Raw genomic sequence first — 15,274 nt, 5'->3', positions numbered from 1 at the left:
TGCATACACATGTGTCTGCACACTCACACATCGATAAATGCATGGTATTCCAGAATGATATTTCATCAATAAAAATGAGCCATAACATTACAACAATACTAAATGGATGGTATCATAATAACATCACATGTCCTGTCTTTGCATATCCTCTCTATCATTTTTTCACCCATTCCCCCCTCACCCTCCAGCTATCCATTTTGGCCAGGATGAAGTTATTTTGTAGGTTCCAGAGATGAAAAAGACCTCGCAGATAATAAAATATCAAAGAAGAGAACTTAAACAGTGGACATAGCTTTTTCTACTAGCTAAACAAGAGTTTTTCTCAGGCTCCCAAGGGAAAAGTTATGCTTTAGGTGGAAGGGGTAGGGAACGTCCAGCCCACAGGCCATAAAAGGCCCCTAAATCCTTCGGTCTGGCCCTGCGAAGGCATTGGGGTGAGTGAATAAAATGTTTGACCAAATATAGCGAGCTAATTTTTAAGTTGATAATTCTGTATGGCCCACAAATGATATTGTAAATATTCAAGTGGCCCTTGGCCGAAAAATGGTCCCCAACCCCTGGTTAAGGAAAAACAAGCTGATTCACAGGTCAAATTTGGCTCACCACCTGGCTTTGCAAATAAAAAGTTTTATTAAAACTTGCTCATGTGGCCAAAACCAGTTTGGCTCAGTGGATAGAGCGTCAGCCTGAGGACTGAAAGGTCCCGGGTCCGATTCTGGTCAAGGGCATGTACCTTGGTTGCAGGCACATCTCCAGTAGGGGGTGTGCAAGAGGCAGCTGATCGATGATTCTCTCTCATCGATGTTTCCAACTCTCTATCCCTTTCTCTTCCTCTCTGTAAAATATTAATAAAATATATATATTTTTTAAAAACAAAAAAAACTTGCTCATTTGTTGACCTATTGTCTATGGCAGAATTGAGTAGTCTGACAGACATCGCTGGTCCATAAAGCCAAATATATTTTTAATTTGGTCTTTAAAACGTGGACCAGCTCTAAGAATACCTGTACCAACATTCCCAATGCAGCTGCCTCACCCCCACGTTCACCCTAAAGATACCTAATCACTCCTGTCCAACAAGTACACTTATGGATGGAAAACTTGAATTGAAAAGACTCTCAGCATATAAAATAACTGAATTGAAAAGAAACTGACCAACAAGAATACCAAAGTTTCTTTGGGGAGACTTACAAGGATCGGCAATATTGACCCTTTTCTCCCAGTGATACATTTCTGGCATTCCTACTGGGCACATAAAATTGGATGACCAGCTAGTAACAAGTTGATTCCTAGCCAAGAGTGGAAGCTCTACTTTACATTTAGTTCCAAGCCTCCAAAGTCCCTTCCAACACTTAACCTTTTTTAACTGACATTTTTTTAGAGAGTGGAAGGGAGAGGGAGAGAGAGAAACATCGATGTGAGAGAGAAACATCGACTGGCTACCTCCTGCATGACCTCTACAGGGGATCGAGCCTGAGACCATGTGCCCTGACACAGAATGGAACCGGCAACCTTTTCATGCACGCGACAACACCCAACCAACTGAGCCACCTGGGGGGAAATATCTTCCCATTTTAATTGATTTTAACACAACACAGATATGGGGTGAACTCGGGAACTGGAAACTCAAATTACACTTGATTACAAATGGCGGAACGAAAGAACTGCGGGGATTCTCGGGTTAGGAATCAGTTCTGGTACCAGCACCCTCCTGTGCTATTAGTGCAGGAGGCCCAGGCTTCATTCCTCTCAGGGGGTCACGACGTAGGCCAGTGGCAGAGCCCAGAGCCCAGTGCAGAGGGCAAGCCCATCTCTCCCTGGAGTGAGGGAGCCCTCCAATGGTAGAAGTTCCTGAGGAAACAGGCCCAGAGTCCGCCTCCAAGCTCTCTCCATCCGCCCAAAGGGACAGGGGACTTTGGGGCTAGGGTTTCTCTTGCTGCGGGTAAGCCACACAATGGGCTCCTTAGCTGATCCAAACCAAGTTCAACCCTAACCAGTCAGAATGCGTATCACTGTGGAATCACTCACCCAGGTGAGAGGCTTGGCCTCAGGTCGAAGCGCGGGAAATGCATCTCTGTTTATAAGCCCCAGTTTCACAAGCCCATTCAAGGCTTTGGCGTATCCCTGCGAGGAGAATGATTAAGCAGTGTATGAACATTTTCTCTTCAAGAAACATGTTGAAGTGTTTTTGGAAAGAGGGCTCTATCTCTACATGTTCAGAACACAGGCTGACAGAGTCATCTGCGTGGCTCCTGTGGATGCAGCCTCCTTCAGGTTCGAAACAAAATCAATCGTGTCAACAACAAGCCCGCTGGTTTACATAAGCGGCCTTGAGAAAGCGGGGTACTGACTGCTGTTTGTGGGGCCACCCAGTGGAACTCTCTGGCAGCAGGAAGGCAAATTTCCTTCTGCATCAGATCTCAGCTCAGCAAACAGTATTCAATAGAACAGTTGTTCTCTCTCCTAATGGAAGAAGGACGTTTTAAGAATAGCTCCCAAAAGCAGGTAATCCATTCTGATGATTAACAGCCACCATTCTAATGCCCATAGAAAGCAGGGGGGAAATAAACCAGAAAGATTTTTCTAAAATGTCATAACTCTGACAAAAATTCCTCCTGTGTTCTTCATTGTCTACAGAAGTCTGAAGTCCTTGGTCTATTTCATAAAATCCATCCCAATGTGCCTCTCTAGCCGGCTCACTATCAACTCCCCCACCGCTCACCATTCCCCAAACACGCTGTGCTCTTCAGAGACCTGGGCCTCTGTGCACGCTGCCCCTGCGCCTGGAATGGGGAACCCCCTTCTCCACCAGGGGAATGTTTACTCCTCCCGGAAGGTTCAGCTCAGCAAACCTACTGAGCCCTAGGTGAACAGCACTCCCTTCTCCTCTGTAGCATGTTGTATATATCTCTGTTATGGCACTTGGCACATATTGTGATTATCTATTCAGCTGCTGAACATAAGTATAGAGTGGGGTGTGTGTGTGTGTGTGTGTGTGTGTGTGCGCGCGCGCGCGCGCCCTCACCCTTTTATCCATCATGCCAGCAAGCTGAGAGAACAAGTGACTGCATGAATAGATTCAGAAATTTTGATGAAGTGATTGAAGACCATAACAGTATGTTATGCTGTGAGCAAATATGGGGGTGGGGGTAAGGGGCTTTATATCAGAGACAGAGGCAGAGAGGGAAAGAGCGGAAGAGGAGGAGGAAGAGGAGCAGGAGGAGAAGGAAGAAGAGAAAAATGTAAAATTGTTTTAAGAAACAATAAAATGTTAACATATCAAAGCCCCTGCAGCCATCAATAGTTCACCATTTAATGTGTGGCCAACTAGTAATTTTCACATTTCAGAGGTTGTATTATTCAAACTGTTCAAAGGTTACTAATTAAAGTTCACATTTATTTGACCCTATCCAATGCAAATATATTTCAAACAGGAGAAACAAGAAAGCAGTCCCAAGCTTGCTTCTGGAACCCCTTGATCCAATTTCTCCAATGCTGGGACATTTCTTAACCTCAGAAATGTATTTTATGGCGATCTCTAGAAGTAAATGTACCATCTGTGTTCACTCACCAGGAAGCATTTAGCAAATTGCTACCCTGTGTCAGACTTGTGCTAGGGGCTGAGGCCACAGAGATGATGAATGCAGTCCTTGCCCATAAAGAAACTGAAATCCAATAGAAAGTTGAAAAAAAAAATGCCCAGTGCATAGTGAGCAAAGCTACGTGATCGCTGTTGACTACACTGCAGGAGAACATTCTAGGTGCTATGACAGAGGTACACAGAGCCGTGGGAGCTCAGAGGGGGGGCCTCACGTAGGTGTGGGGGAGGGGAGTCCAGGAGAAGGAGTTAAGAGAAGATCCCAGGGGAAGGTGATATCAAACTGAGTCTACAAAGACAGCAGGTGATGGACAGGTGCCTAATGCCCGAGGAGTCCCTGTCACTCCGGGATGTCAGTGTTCATCTCTAACACCCAAAAGAATGGCTGGGCTGTGAAAGGGTGGCTGACACTGCTCAGGACGGTGGCCCTTGTGGACATGACACCGTGACGTCTTCCATCTCCAGGGCTCGGTGGCCTGGCTCCCAGCCATGCACTGGGGAGCTGGGTTCAGTTTCTGAATCTCTCAAAACCCTGTTTCTGGGTCTCCACGTTTGGGAAGCAACTCTACCTAAAGCTAACAGAAAACCCTAATTCCTGCACCTCCCCCAAGAAGTTACTACTTTCGAAATGGGAATCAAGAAATGTGCCAGAGCTGGGGCCGGTCTGGCTTTCACTCAGACTAGAACTTCTGTTGTTTTTCAAGGCCCGTGGGACATCGAGGCACCTAGATCCCCTCGGGAGGTCGCCACAGGCATCTCAGTTGATTCCTGGCCAGTGAGGAAATCCCAGTCATGACTGTACATGTCCCTGCCCTCCAGGGGCTTAAAGTCTATTTCAGGAGGCAAGAAAAATATACATAAAATAGAAGTAGAAATGCTGGAAGTAAATGCTATGCCAACAAATGCCACAGATGCTCTAAAGAGCAAGCGATGTGGTGGTTGTCTTCTCTTTAAGGTACACGGGGCTCGAGGAGAAACTAGGCAGACCAGAAGGCAGTCTTCACGAGCCGGCACCGTGGGGACAGCCTCTGCCCTCAGCCACTTTCCCAGTGATTCCCTTCACACACACACACACACACACACACACACACACACACACATACACACACACACATACACACACATACACACACCCATGCCACCGGCACCCACCGCACACAGGGAAGGGGACCGGAAGGATCCTGAATGACAGAGTTCTGATCTTACTTACTTTTAAGAACGTAATTCAGTTTAGTCTTTAAAAAAAAAAAAAAAAAAATATATATATATATATATATATATATATATATATATATATATATATATATATATATAGGGTCGGCAACTAAGTAATTGCGGGTTTCACACACATGGCTTCAGTTGAATTTTTAGGTTTGCAGACGTAGTACAAATGTAAAACACATTTTGTTATTTGATAGTTGGCTATTCAGCTGTTAATCAGTAAAAAAAGTTTTTTGATCTGTTTTGTAGTTTTCGTTTGGCGTTCGTTAAAAAATGGAAAATCAAAAGGAACATTTTCGTCATATTTTGCTTTTTTATTTCCTCAAAGGGAAAAACGCATCGCAAGCTCATAAAAAGTTATGTGCTGTTTATGGTGACGAAGCCTTAAAACAACGGCAGTGTCAAAATTGGTTTGCCAAATTTCGTTCTAGTGATTTTTCACTCAAAGATGAAAAACGCTCTGGTCGTCCAGTTGAAGTTGATGACGCCCTAATCAAAGCAATAATCAATTCGGACTGTCACAGTACAACACGTGAGATTGCAGAGAAGCTTCATGTATCACATACATGCATTGAAAATCACTTAAAACAACTTGGCTATGTTTTAAAACTCGATACATGGGTTCCTCACGAAATTAAAGAATCACAGTTAACGCAACACATTAGCAGCTGCGATTTGCTAAAGAAACGTAATGAAAATGATCCATTTTTAAAACGACTGATAACTGGCGATGAAAAATGGGTTGTTTACAACAATATCAAGCGGAAAAGATCGTGGAGCAGGCCAGGTGAACCAACTCAAACAACATCAAAAGCTGATATTCATCAAAAGAAGGTTTTGTTATCAGTTTGGTGGGATTACAAAGGAATTGTCTACTTTGAACTCTTACCACCCAACCGAACGATCAATTCTGATGTCTACATTGAACAACTAATGAAATTAAACAATGCAGTTGAAGAAAAGCGGCCCGAATTGACAAATCGAAAAGGTGTTGTATTCCATCATGACAATGCAAGGCCACACACATCTTTGGTCACTCGGCAAAAATTAATGTAGCTTGGTTGGGATGTTTTGCCACATCCACCATATAGTCCTGACCTTGCACCATCTGATTACTTTTTGTTTCGATCTTTACAAAACTCCTTGAATGGTAAAAATTTCAATAATGATGATGATGTCAAATCGTACCTGATTCAGTTTTTTGCTAATAAAAACCAGAAGTTTTTTGAACGTGGGATTATGATGCTGCCTGAAAGATGGCAAAAGGTCATTGATCAAAATGGGCAATACATTACAGAATAAAGTTATTTAGTTCCATGAAAAAATTGTCTTTGATTTTCTTTAAAAAATCCGCAATTACTTAGCTGCCGACCCAATATATATATATATATTGTTATTGATTTTAGAGAAGAAGGGAAAGGGAGGGAGGGAGAGAGAAAAATCAATTATGAGAATCATTGATTGGCTGCCCCCTACTGAGGATCGAGCCCACAACCCAGACATGTGCCCTTGACCCGAATGGAACCCGAGACCTTCAATCCTCAGGCTGATGCTCTATCCACTGAGCCAGAACGGCAAGGGCCAGAGTTGTGATTTTAAATACCAAGGTATGGAAAGCCACACAGGCATGGGACAGTTTCTTTCTCAAAGCCTTCAGAAGGTACCCACCCTGCCTGCACTTTGATTTCAGACTTCTGGCTTCCTGATGGTGAGAAAAGACATTTGTTGTTTTAAAGCACCCAGTTAGTAGTAACTTGTTATTATAGCTCTAGGAAACTATTTCAATAAAATGTCTTAATCTGGTCATTCTTGTAACTACTCTTTTGTGATTAATAAATGTGTAGTGACATTTGTGTTTATGCTCCTAGAACCTACACCTCCTTTTGTGGTAAAAAGATGTTGCTTTGGCCAAGCCAGAGTGGCTCAGTGGTTGACCTATGAGCCAGGAAGTCATAGTTTTATTCCGGTCAAGGGCACATGCCCGGGTTGCAGGTTTGATCCCCAGTTGGAAGGTGGATGGAGGGGAAAGAGAATGCAAGAGGCAGTGGATCAATGGTTCTCTCTCATCCTTGATGTTTCTATCTCTTTCTCCCTCTAACTTCCTCTTTGAAATCAATAACAATATATCATATTTTAAAAAAAGATGTTGCTTTAGGAAAAGTGATGCTGACTACATCTTCAGCTTAAAGGACATAAAACAGAGGGCAAAGCTGATTGGCCTCAGGCACTAATGAACCAAAATTACATTTTTCGGTATTAAAAGATGCACTTTTCCTCCTCACTGAACCTAAGAGGGTGGGGATGTACCACCACGCGGTGGGGATGTACCACCACGCTCCGCCGCGGGAGCCGGGACAGCAGCCAAAGCCTGAAGGCAGAGCTGAGAGGTGAAGAGAGAGCCAGTCCCAGCAAGGTCACTTGACTCCCCAAAACCCATTACCCCTGAAACTGGTCCTCTGCCAGCCCCCACTCCTCCTGGGTCTGAAGTTCCCTTGTTGCTCACCTCATTTTGAGCGGTCTCCTGATATCGCTCAATCGAGAGTCCTGAGGACACGGACTCCGGCGTGGCCCAGCATCCCCATTATTCTGATTGCTAGTCACAATGACGTGTGCACATCACTCACATCAAAACAGGCAGGAAACACAGCCGCTTACCTGATATCTCAGTGTCCCCCGCAACAAGGTGTGAGCAGACGAAATGCCATAAATGTCTGCGTATTTGGTGCTGTCTCTGTTAGGGTAGCCTTCCAAATTCAGCCCAGGGTAGAAGTCCATGGGCCTCACCGAGTCGAGGAAGGAGACACCCCCTGCAGCGTTCACAACCTGAGGAGATGGCACTCTGGTTACACAGCACTCCCCGGGCACCTATCCCCAGCCTGGCATTTGCATAACGAAGAAATCAACGTTTTAAAGGAAAGTGATAGGGAATAAAAAAAATAAAAAAAGACTTTACTGAAACTACCATAATCATTCCATTTTCAAGCTGTTTCACTAGTATGGGGATTCACAAGGCCATATGCTCTCAAGCTTCACTTTAATCATTTTTTACTAAATTTATTGAAGTAACTGTTGGTTAGAATCATATTATAAATTTCAGACTTACAACATTACAGTTTGATATCGGTGTCCTCTATGGCATGCTCACCAATAAAAGTCCAGTTTTATTCCACTACCATATAGTTGGCTTCCTTTACCCAATTTACCCTCTTCCCATCTTGTCTCTAGTCCCCCCGCACCCCCCCCCCCCCACACTTCTTTCAAACTTGAAAATCTGACTGAAGCATTTCATTTTTTACTAAGATCCAATTTCTCTCTATTTTCTCATGCCCCCGGATTAAGTGGCACTGTATAGGGTCCCCATGGGGTTTTGTTCTTAAGCAAACAATAAGTTAAAAGCAGCAGCAGATACTCATTTCAATGGCTTCTAAGCTCAGAGCATCGGCAATGTTCGCTCTGTTCTTTGGCTTTCCCCATCCCCTTTCTGCATCCACCAGAGGCACCAGCCTGGTACATCTCACTCACACGGCTAGCGCTTGCCGAGCACCCGCTCCGTGGCCTGGATCCCACTCACTGCGGAGGGAATGTGATGGATCAGGCACAATTCCTGCCTCCATTCACTCCTCTACTCACTGAACAAACACTCCCTGAATGTCCACCAAGCGCCAGGAGCTGTGCTGGAGCAATTATAAAGAACTCATAGCCTGCACTAGTCAACCTGCAGTGAGTGTGTTGGGGACAGGGAGCAGGGGAGATGTCCCTCACAAGAAAGACAACCAAATGAACATACAGTGAAACTCAAAACAGTGCTGCCCCCACTCTTACTGCTGGGGAGAAGCTAAATAGCTGGTGCCTCTTTGGCCCCTTGAGGGTGGCTCTTCCACAGAATACCATGGCCTGGGCAAGTCTATTTTGAAGAAGTGGCGTTAGAAGAAGTTTAAGTTTAAAAAATTTGGCTCTCAAAAGAAACTTCAATCATTGTACTGTTGATATTTGGCTCTGCTGACTAATGAGTTTATTGACCACTGATGTAGGCCAACGAGACACATCCTAATTCATGGGTCACTGCCTATGTTGCTGGGGAAGTGTGAGGCTTCACTTTAAGCAGAAGCTGAGGTCTCCTGGGTCCCCCTTTATGATCCTATGAGTAACGTAAGGCCACTCCACTGTCACAGAGGGATTGGAGGGACAGGAACACAAGAGAGGATTCTGGGCTGTGAGACAGGCTGATGCACTTGAGTTACTGAGTGAGTGACACAGCATCCGAAAGGATCTTAGACACAAAAGTGTGAGAGTGCAGACAAAGGAATGGTAAGGGCTGGAGTGGTCAGGGAAAGAGATGCCAGTAAGAGGAAAACTTGAGCAGGACCTTGAAAAGAGTCTCCATTTTAGCAAAGAAAAGCATCAGTTTTCTCTCAGAGTCCTCCACAGAGGCAGAGAGATGCAAAAAGCACTTTTTACAAAAGGAGTTCAGGCTGGAAGGGAAAAACTTCAAATTCAACAAATACAACTTCTGCTGCCTGAAATCTCCTCTGCTTTCCCCCCAGCTTTCCCTGCCATTGAAGCTCCGGCAGGGACACTGCAGGCGGGTGTTACGTTTATCTTCCAGCTGGGAGCCCAAAGCTCAGAGGGATGGAGTGATTGTTCTAGTGCCCCAGCCGGGCCAGAACACGAAGCCAGGCCAGCTGACATCAAAGTCCTTGTTCATATATATATATATATATATATATATATATATATATATATATATATATTGATTGACTTTTAGAGAGGAGGAGAGGGAGATAGAGATAAAAACATCAACAATGAGAAAGAATCATTGACTGGCTACCTCCTGCATGCTCCCTATTGGGGATTGAGCCACAACCCAGGCATGTGCCCTTGACTGGAATTGAACCCAGGACCCTTTAGCCAACGCTCTATCCACTGAGTCAAACCAGCTCGGGCAAAGCCCTTGTTCTTTATGTAGCACTCTCCTGACCTGACCCGCTCATTGCCATCACTGATATGGCCACCTGGAGCATTTTGCCCAAATGAAGAAAGACGTTTTCCTGCACTCATAGGTGGGCCAGTCCCTTTTCCAGGACTGCAGAGGTGACAGACAGGGGCATCGGGAGACAGGCTCCAGCAGAAAAAAGGCATGTTGTTGGGAAACCAATGATGAGTTTCTTGGCCAAGCCTTCATGAGTCACAGACTCGGAGAACTTGATGGAGCACTGGTGCTCATATCACATCACATTGCATCAGGAGACAGACAGAGTTCCAGGGGACCTATGCCTGGCCTTTGGGGACATTGTCAGGGGTGCCACCACCTGGACCAGAACTCAGAGGTCTGTTTCATCCTAAAACCTGTGAGTGTATCTTTCCAGCATCACATTTAAGTGTCCCGATTGTGTAGTAGGATCTTATGTGCAGCTCTGGTCCTCTGGTCACTGACTCTGTCCTTCCTAAATCCAGCTGCACATAAGAATCATGGGGAATCAGAAGTGCTGAGAACGGGGCCAGGCACCAGGGTTTTGTAAACTTCCCCATGATTCCAATGTGCAGCAAGGCTGTGAGCCAAACTGTCCACCAAGGCCCAGAAGACCATGGCTGGTAAGAACATGCACCTCATTTCTAAAGAAACTATTCAAGCCGTAGCCGGTTTGGCTCAGTGGATAGACTGTCGGCCTGTGGACTAAAGGGTCCTGGGTTCAATTTAGTAAGAGCCCATGCCCAGGTTGCAGGCTCAAACCCCAGTATGGGGCATGCAGGAGGCAGCCAATCAATAATGATTCTCATCATCGATGTTTCTCTCTCTCCCTCTCCCTTCCAGTTGGAAATTAATAAAAAAAATATTAAAAAAAAGAAATTATTTAACTTTACTCTTTTGTTTGTATACAAAAAACTCTTAGATTCACAGTACACTGGGAATTTGTAATATTGCTGCCAGACGAACCTTTTTAAGGTGCACATCTGATCACATAAGTCCTCACTCCCTGCGGGGCCAGGACAGGACGAGGGCAGGGAAGGGTGGTGCCAAGGTCACAGCGTGTGAAGAGGAGCCACATTTCTTCCCAAACCTGAGTCTTTCCTCCTGGTAAGGGAATAACCTCTGAAGGCAACCACAATGCTTCAGTCAGATTTTCAAGTTTAAAAATCCTTTGTTATCATCCTGTTACCACTGCGACTTAGAGATTGGCCGTGCCAGTTGCAACCTCTTGAACCGTGGCTGTTAGCCAGGCTTCCTATGCTTGCTTTCTGCCTTCTGAACCTGGTAAGGCTGTTGTAAGAAATGAGTGGCAGCAATCCAGCCCGCCTGGCAGCTTCTTATCCTTCAAGGCCAAGCACATCTTCTCTTCTCCACTAATTTTCTCCTCCCCACCCCCTCACCAAATTCACCTCAACCCTGTGGCACTTCAGCACACTTCGGAACTGCTCTTCCTGGAGAGCAGCTATCATTCCTGGGCCTGGCTTGCCCACCATGAGGAAGAAAGAAACAGCTCAGAAGTTAGTGAGACATACTTTTGGAAGCTAGTGAGACACACATTTTCAAACCAGGCTGAGTGATCTTCATGTTCTCTTTAAGCCACAGTCTCATTACCAAACTCGGAGAGCACTTAGATTCTGGTACACAGCAACTGGGGGGAAATTTGTCTTTCTCTGACCCACCAAACCCTCTATTCCAAGAGCCACCCCACTCCAGCTGTAGGTTCTCTGAGGTCAGGAACCTCATGCACTGTGACAACCTTGGGAGTCGTGCCCGCTGGCCAGCACACAGTAGGGACTCTAATCACTTGCCATGTTGAAGTAAATCACAAGATGACCAGCAGTGGCACATGCAGAGAAGTCGAGAAGTGAGTTTTCCAAATGCAGAAACAACTTGAAAGAAGAGGAGAGAATGAGCGCAGGCCATGCTGGGAACAGTGAGGAGAGGAGAGGGAACAGAAAATACGCTCTGGGAAATGTCAGAGGAGGAGGGGATGGGGCACAGGCAGCTCAGCCAGCATGCAAGGGCCTCGGTATCAGGGAGGAAGTCTGGACTTTGTCAGGCAGTTGCTACAGGTCTGTATCTGACCACAGGTTTTGTATCAGGAGCATCCCTCACCTTTCCGTTGAGCAGGTAGGTGGCGGACTGCATTATGTTCATCAGAACGCCCACCGGGCTCCAGCTGAACTTGTACCGCAGAGGGTTGTCTGAGTGCTCGGGGGCGGGAAGCCCACCACAGTAGGAAATGTAAGATTCAATCTGTAAAATGAAGATTCAACAAATTAGGAAGAATTAGCAATCACTTAGGCAGGGAGTATGACATGCATGAGGTAGACTTGCTACAGTTTTTTCTTTCTTAAAGTTACTAAGTCTTCCCAAAAGTCTTTCCATATCCTTAAAGACAGATATCATTTTGATTAAGTCACAGTTATATTTTATGCTTACTTAATTTTTAAAAAACCCTCTAGAGATTGCGTCTAACACTTTGTTTATTTAAAAATCTAACTATTAAATCAAGTTGGCTTGGTATTATATTGTATGCTGGATGATCATTTGATTATATATATTATAATATGCAACTTTAAATACACTAATAGGTATATGACATAAATAGTATATATACAGTTAAACCTTGTTTCTCGAACATCTCCCATCTCCAACTATTTGCTTCTCAATCAGATAACCCTTTCATGTTGGTACCTGTATGACCAGCCACACATCTCTCAGGTGACAAAGAAGGAGAGAGTGTGTGAGTATGAGTCAGTTTATAGCTGTTACCTTAGGATATTGTGCTGTGGATATTTTTGGGTTTGGTTATTTTTTTACTTTTGTTACTACTTATTATTGTCATTAAATTTTCATTTTTTTACTGTATATTTCCTTTTTGTTAAATTTTCATTTATATTTCATGTCCTTTTTATTTTTAAAGTATTTATTTATAGATTAAACAGTACCTTATTCATGTACTGGAAATAAGAAAGGTTAAAACAGGGAATCATTTTGGAGTCTGGAACGGATTAATTCAATTTACATTATTCTAATGGGGAAAAATGCTTCGATTTTCATACATCCTTCATGAATGAATAAAGTTTGAGAATCAAGGTTCCACTGTAATTATAATTTATTTGAATTTATATTTGTTTACATATATCACACACATAAAACCTAAAGCATTTCATCTGATTCATCACATTTAATGTCCAATAGTTCTTTCTCCTGCATAAAAGATACTTCATGTACCAATAAATGGGTGTAAATGAGACTCACAGTGGCTCCCACTTCTTTGGCTTTATCTATCGTATCCATTGCCAGCATGTGATCAAGACCAGGGTCCAGTCCCAATTCACCAATGACTGTGATGCCAGCATCGTCCACACTACAACAGGTGAAAACAGGAGGAAGAAAAAGTTCAATGTGAAATAAAAATAATGCACCCAGCTGGCATGGTTCACTGGTTGAGCATCAACCTATGAACCTGGAGGTCACAGTTCAATTCCCAGTCAGGGCACATGCCCGTGTTGTGGGCTTAATCCCCAGTAGGGGGCGTGCAGGAGGCAGCCAATCAATGATTCTCCCACCATTGACATTTCTCTCTCTCGCTCCCTCTCTGAAGTCAATAAAAAAATTAAAAATAAAATTAAAATAATGCCATGGAGCTACTTTCTTGAAAATGACTGAACTTACCTCTTTTCTAATTCCTTTAGTGCTGGTGTGATGTAGCTTGCTGTGACCATGTTAACTTTGCTTTTGATGCATGCCTTGGCCACAAGAGGATGCAATACATAAGGCAACAAGCTTAAAAACAAAGGGAGGAGCCAATCAGAAACTTGTCCAACCTTATCTCCCAGTGTACCTTGAAGCATTAAAGTGAAGACATTGCTCTGATTAATTTATTCTCTAAGAGATGATCATGACTCCTTAAGGACTATAGAACACATGATGCATCCTGTTATCACATTTAAAACTCCACAATATGACCATCACCTAACTTCACTGTTTTTCTCCCTCCATCTTCTTTATAGATTACATGTGGGAACCAAAGAAGCCATTATAACTCTCAACTCCCAGTCTTTACTTTGCCATCTCTGAACCTTAACTCACTGTGTCTTCCACATGAAATGCTCCCTTCCCATTTCCCCTCCCCCAGGCCATACCCTCATTAAAGAAATGTCTAAACAGTTATCTCCTCCAAGAAGCTTTCCCAGATTCGCCCAAATCCAATTGTCCTTCCTCTTCAGGTATCCAGCTATTTTTTTTATAACATTAAGTGGAATTTATTTTATCCATCCTTATATTTATATTATATCCTGTTTAGAGGATATAACCCCTGTAAACATATATGCAATCTACTAAAGGGTAAGGCTGCTGTTCTTTTCACTTTTACATTTCTCAAGTGATAATCAGGAAGGGGTGAAACTTAGTCTAGGTGGCCTGTGTGTTACGTTAAGGAGCAGAGTCTATGAAGGGCCAGGGTGGAAGATAGGTTTTAATGGTATTGCCTGGTGTAAAGCCTATCAGAATGGCTAAAAGGCTATGTACTGAGTAAAAAATGAAGATGTACTTATAACTCAATTTAAAGTGGGTTTTCCAAAACTCTGGTTTTAGTGTTTTAACTTGGTGCTGGGAACATACAATCACACACAAAAAAAAATGAATTTCTATAAATGTTTATATAAATGAGTATATTCATATTCTAGCCAAGAAATAATAAAACATATTGCAACTCACTTCCCACTACTTAAGTTCCACTAGCATTTGATAAAGCATTCTACACAGTAACCATGAAAATGTAAGTACAAACTTATAAACACATTCATGCTGTGTCCATGTGTATATCAATGTCACCCTGCATACTTGAGCTTTTCTTTTACATAAAACAAAAATTCTTAGATTCTACTCTTGCTCAGGTTAATAGAATAAGTATAGTTAAATAGATTTATTATCATATAGAATTAAATTATGTACATAGTTTGCCAGTATCAATAGGAAAGCCCTTGATCTCTCTTTTCTGGCTTTTTCAATTCAAAGGAGTTATTATTGAAAGTAAAGAGATGGAAAAAGTATTTCATACAAATTAAAAAAGCTAGGATAGCAATACTTATATCAGACAAAATAAAATTCAAAAACAAAGGCCATAATGAGGTACAAAGAAGGTCACCACATAATACTAAAGGGATTGAGCCAACAAGAGGATATAACCCCTGTAAACATATATGCAACCAATATAGGAGCAATTAAAATATAAAGAAATTACTGGTAGACATTAAGTGAAAGATCAATAGCAATACAGTCATTGTAGAGGATTTAATTGACATCAATGGATAGATCTTCTAGACAAAAAAATCAACAAAGCAACAGCGACCTTAAACAACAATTGGATGAATTTAATAGATATTTACAGAACATTTTATTTCAAAGCAACAGAAATTACATTCTTCTGAAATGTACATGGAAATTTCTCAAAGATAGACCACATGTTAGGACACAAA

General features: G+C 43.1%; 1 protein-coding gene across 2 annotated transcripts in view; it reads right to left on the bottom strand.

Annotated features, from left to right (window-relative positions):
• Positions 1-15,274, bottom strand: part of AASS (aminoadipate-semialdehyde synthase) — a 56,536-nt gene that overhangs the window by 4,423 nt on the left and 36,839 nt on the right. For both annotated transcript variants that reach the window (XM_084897133.1, XM_084897132.1), the window contains exons 16-20: positions 13,470-13,580; positions 13,053-13,161; positions 11,904-12,044; positions 7,475-7,642; positions 2,029-2,124 (exon numbers count right to left, since the gene is read on the bottom strand). In XM_084897133.1, the coding sequence (XP_084753259.1) occupies positions 2,029-2,124; positions 7,475-7,642; positions 11,904-12,044; positions 13,053-13,161; positions 13,470-13,580 (625 nt within the window). The remainder of the gene's footprint in view (positions 1-2,028; positions 2,125-7,474; positions 7,643-11,903; positions 12,045-13,052; positions 13,162-13,469; positions 13,581-15,274) is intronic.

This window comes from Pipistrellus hanaki, assembly GCF_964339955.1.
Source record: "Pipistrellus hanaki genome assembly, chromosome: 10".
Lineage (NCBI taxonomy): Eukaryota > Metazoa > Chordata > Mammalia > Chiroptera > Vespertilionidae > Pipistrellus > Pipistrellus hanaki.
This window is presented reverse-complemented; position numbering and strand designations above follow the sequence as displayed.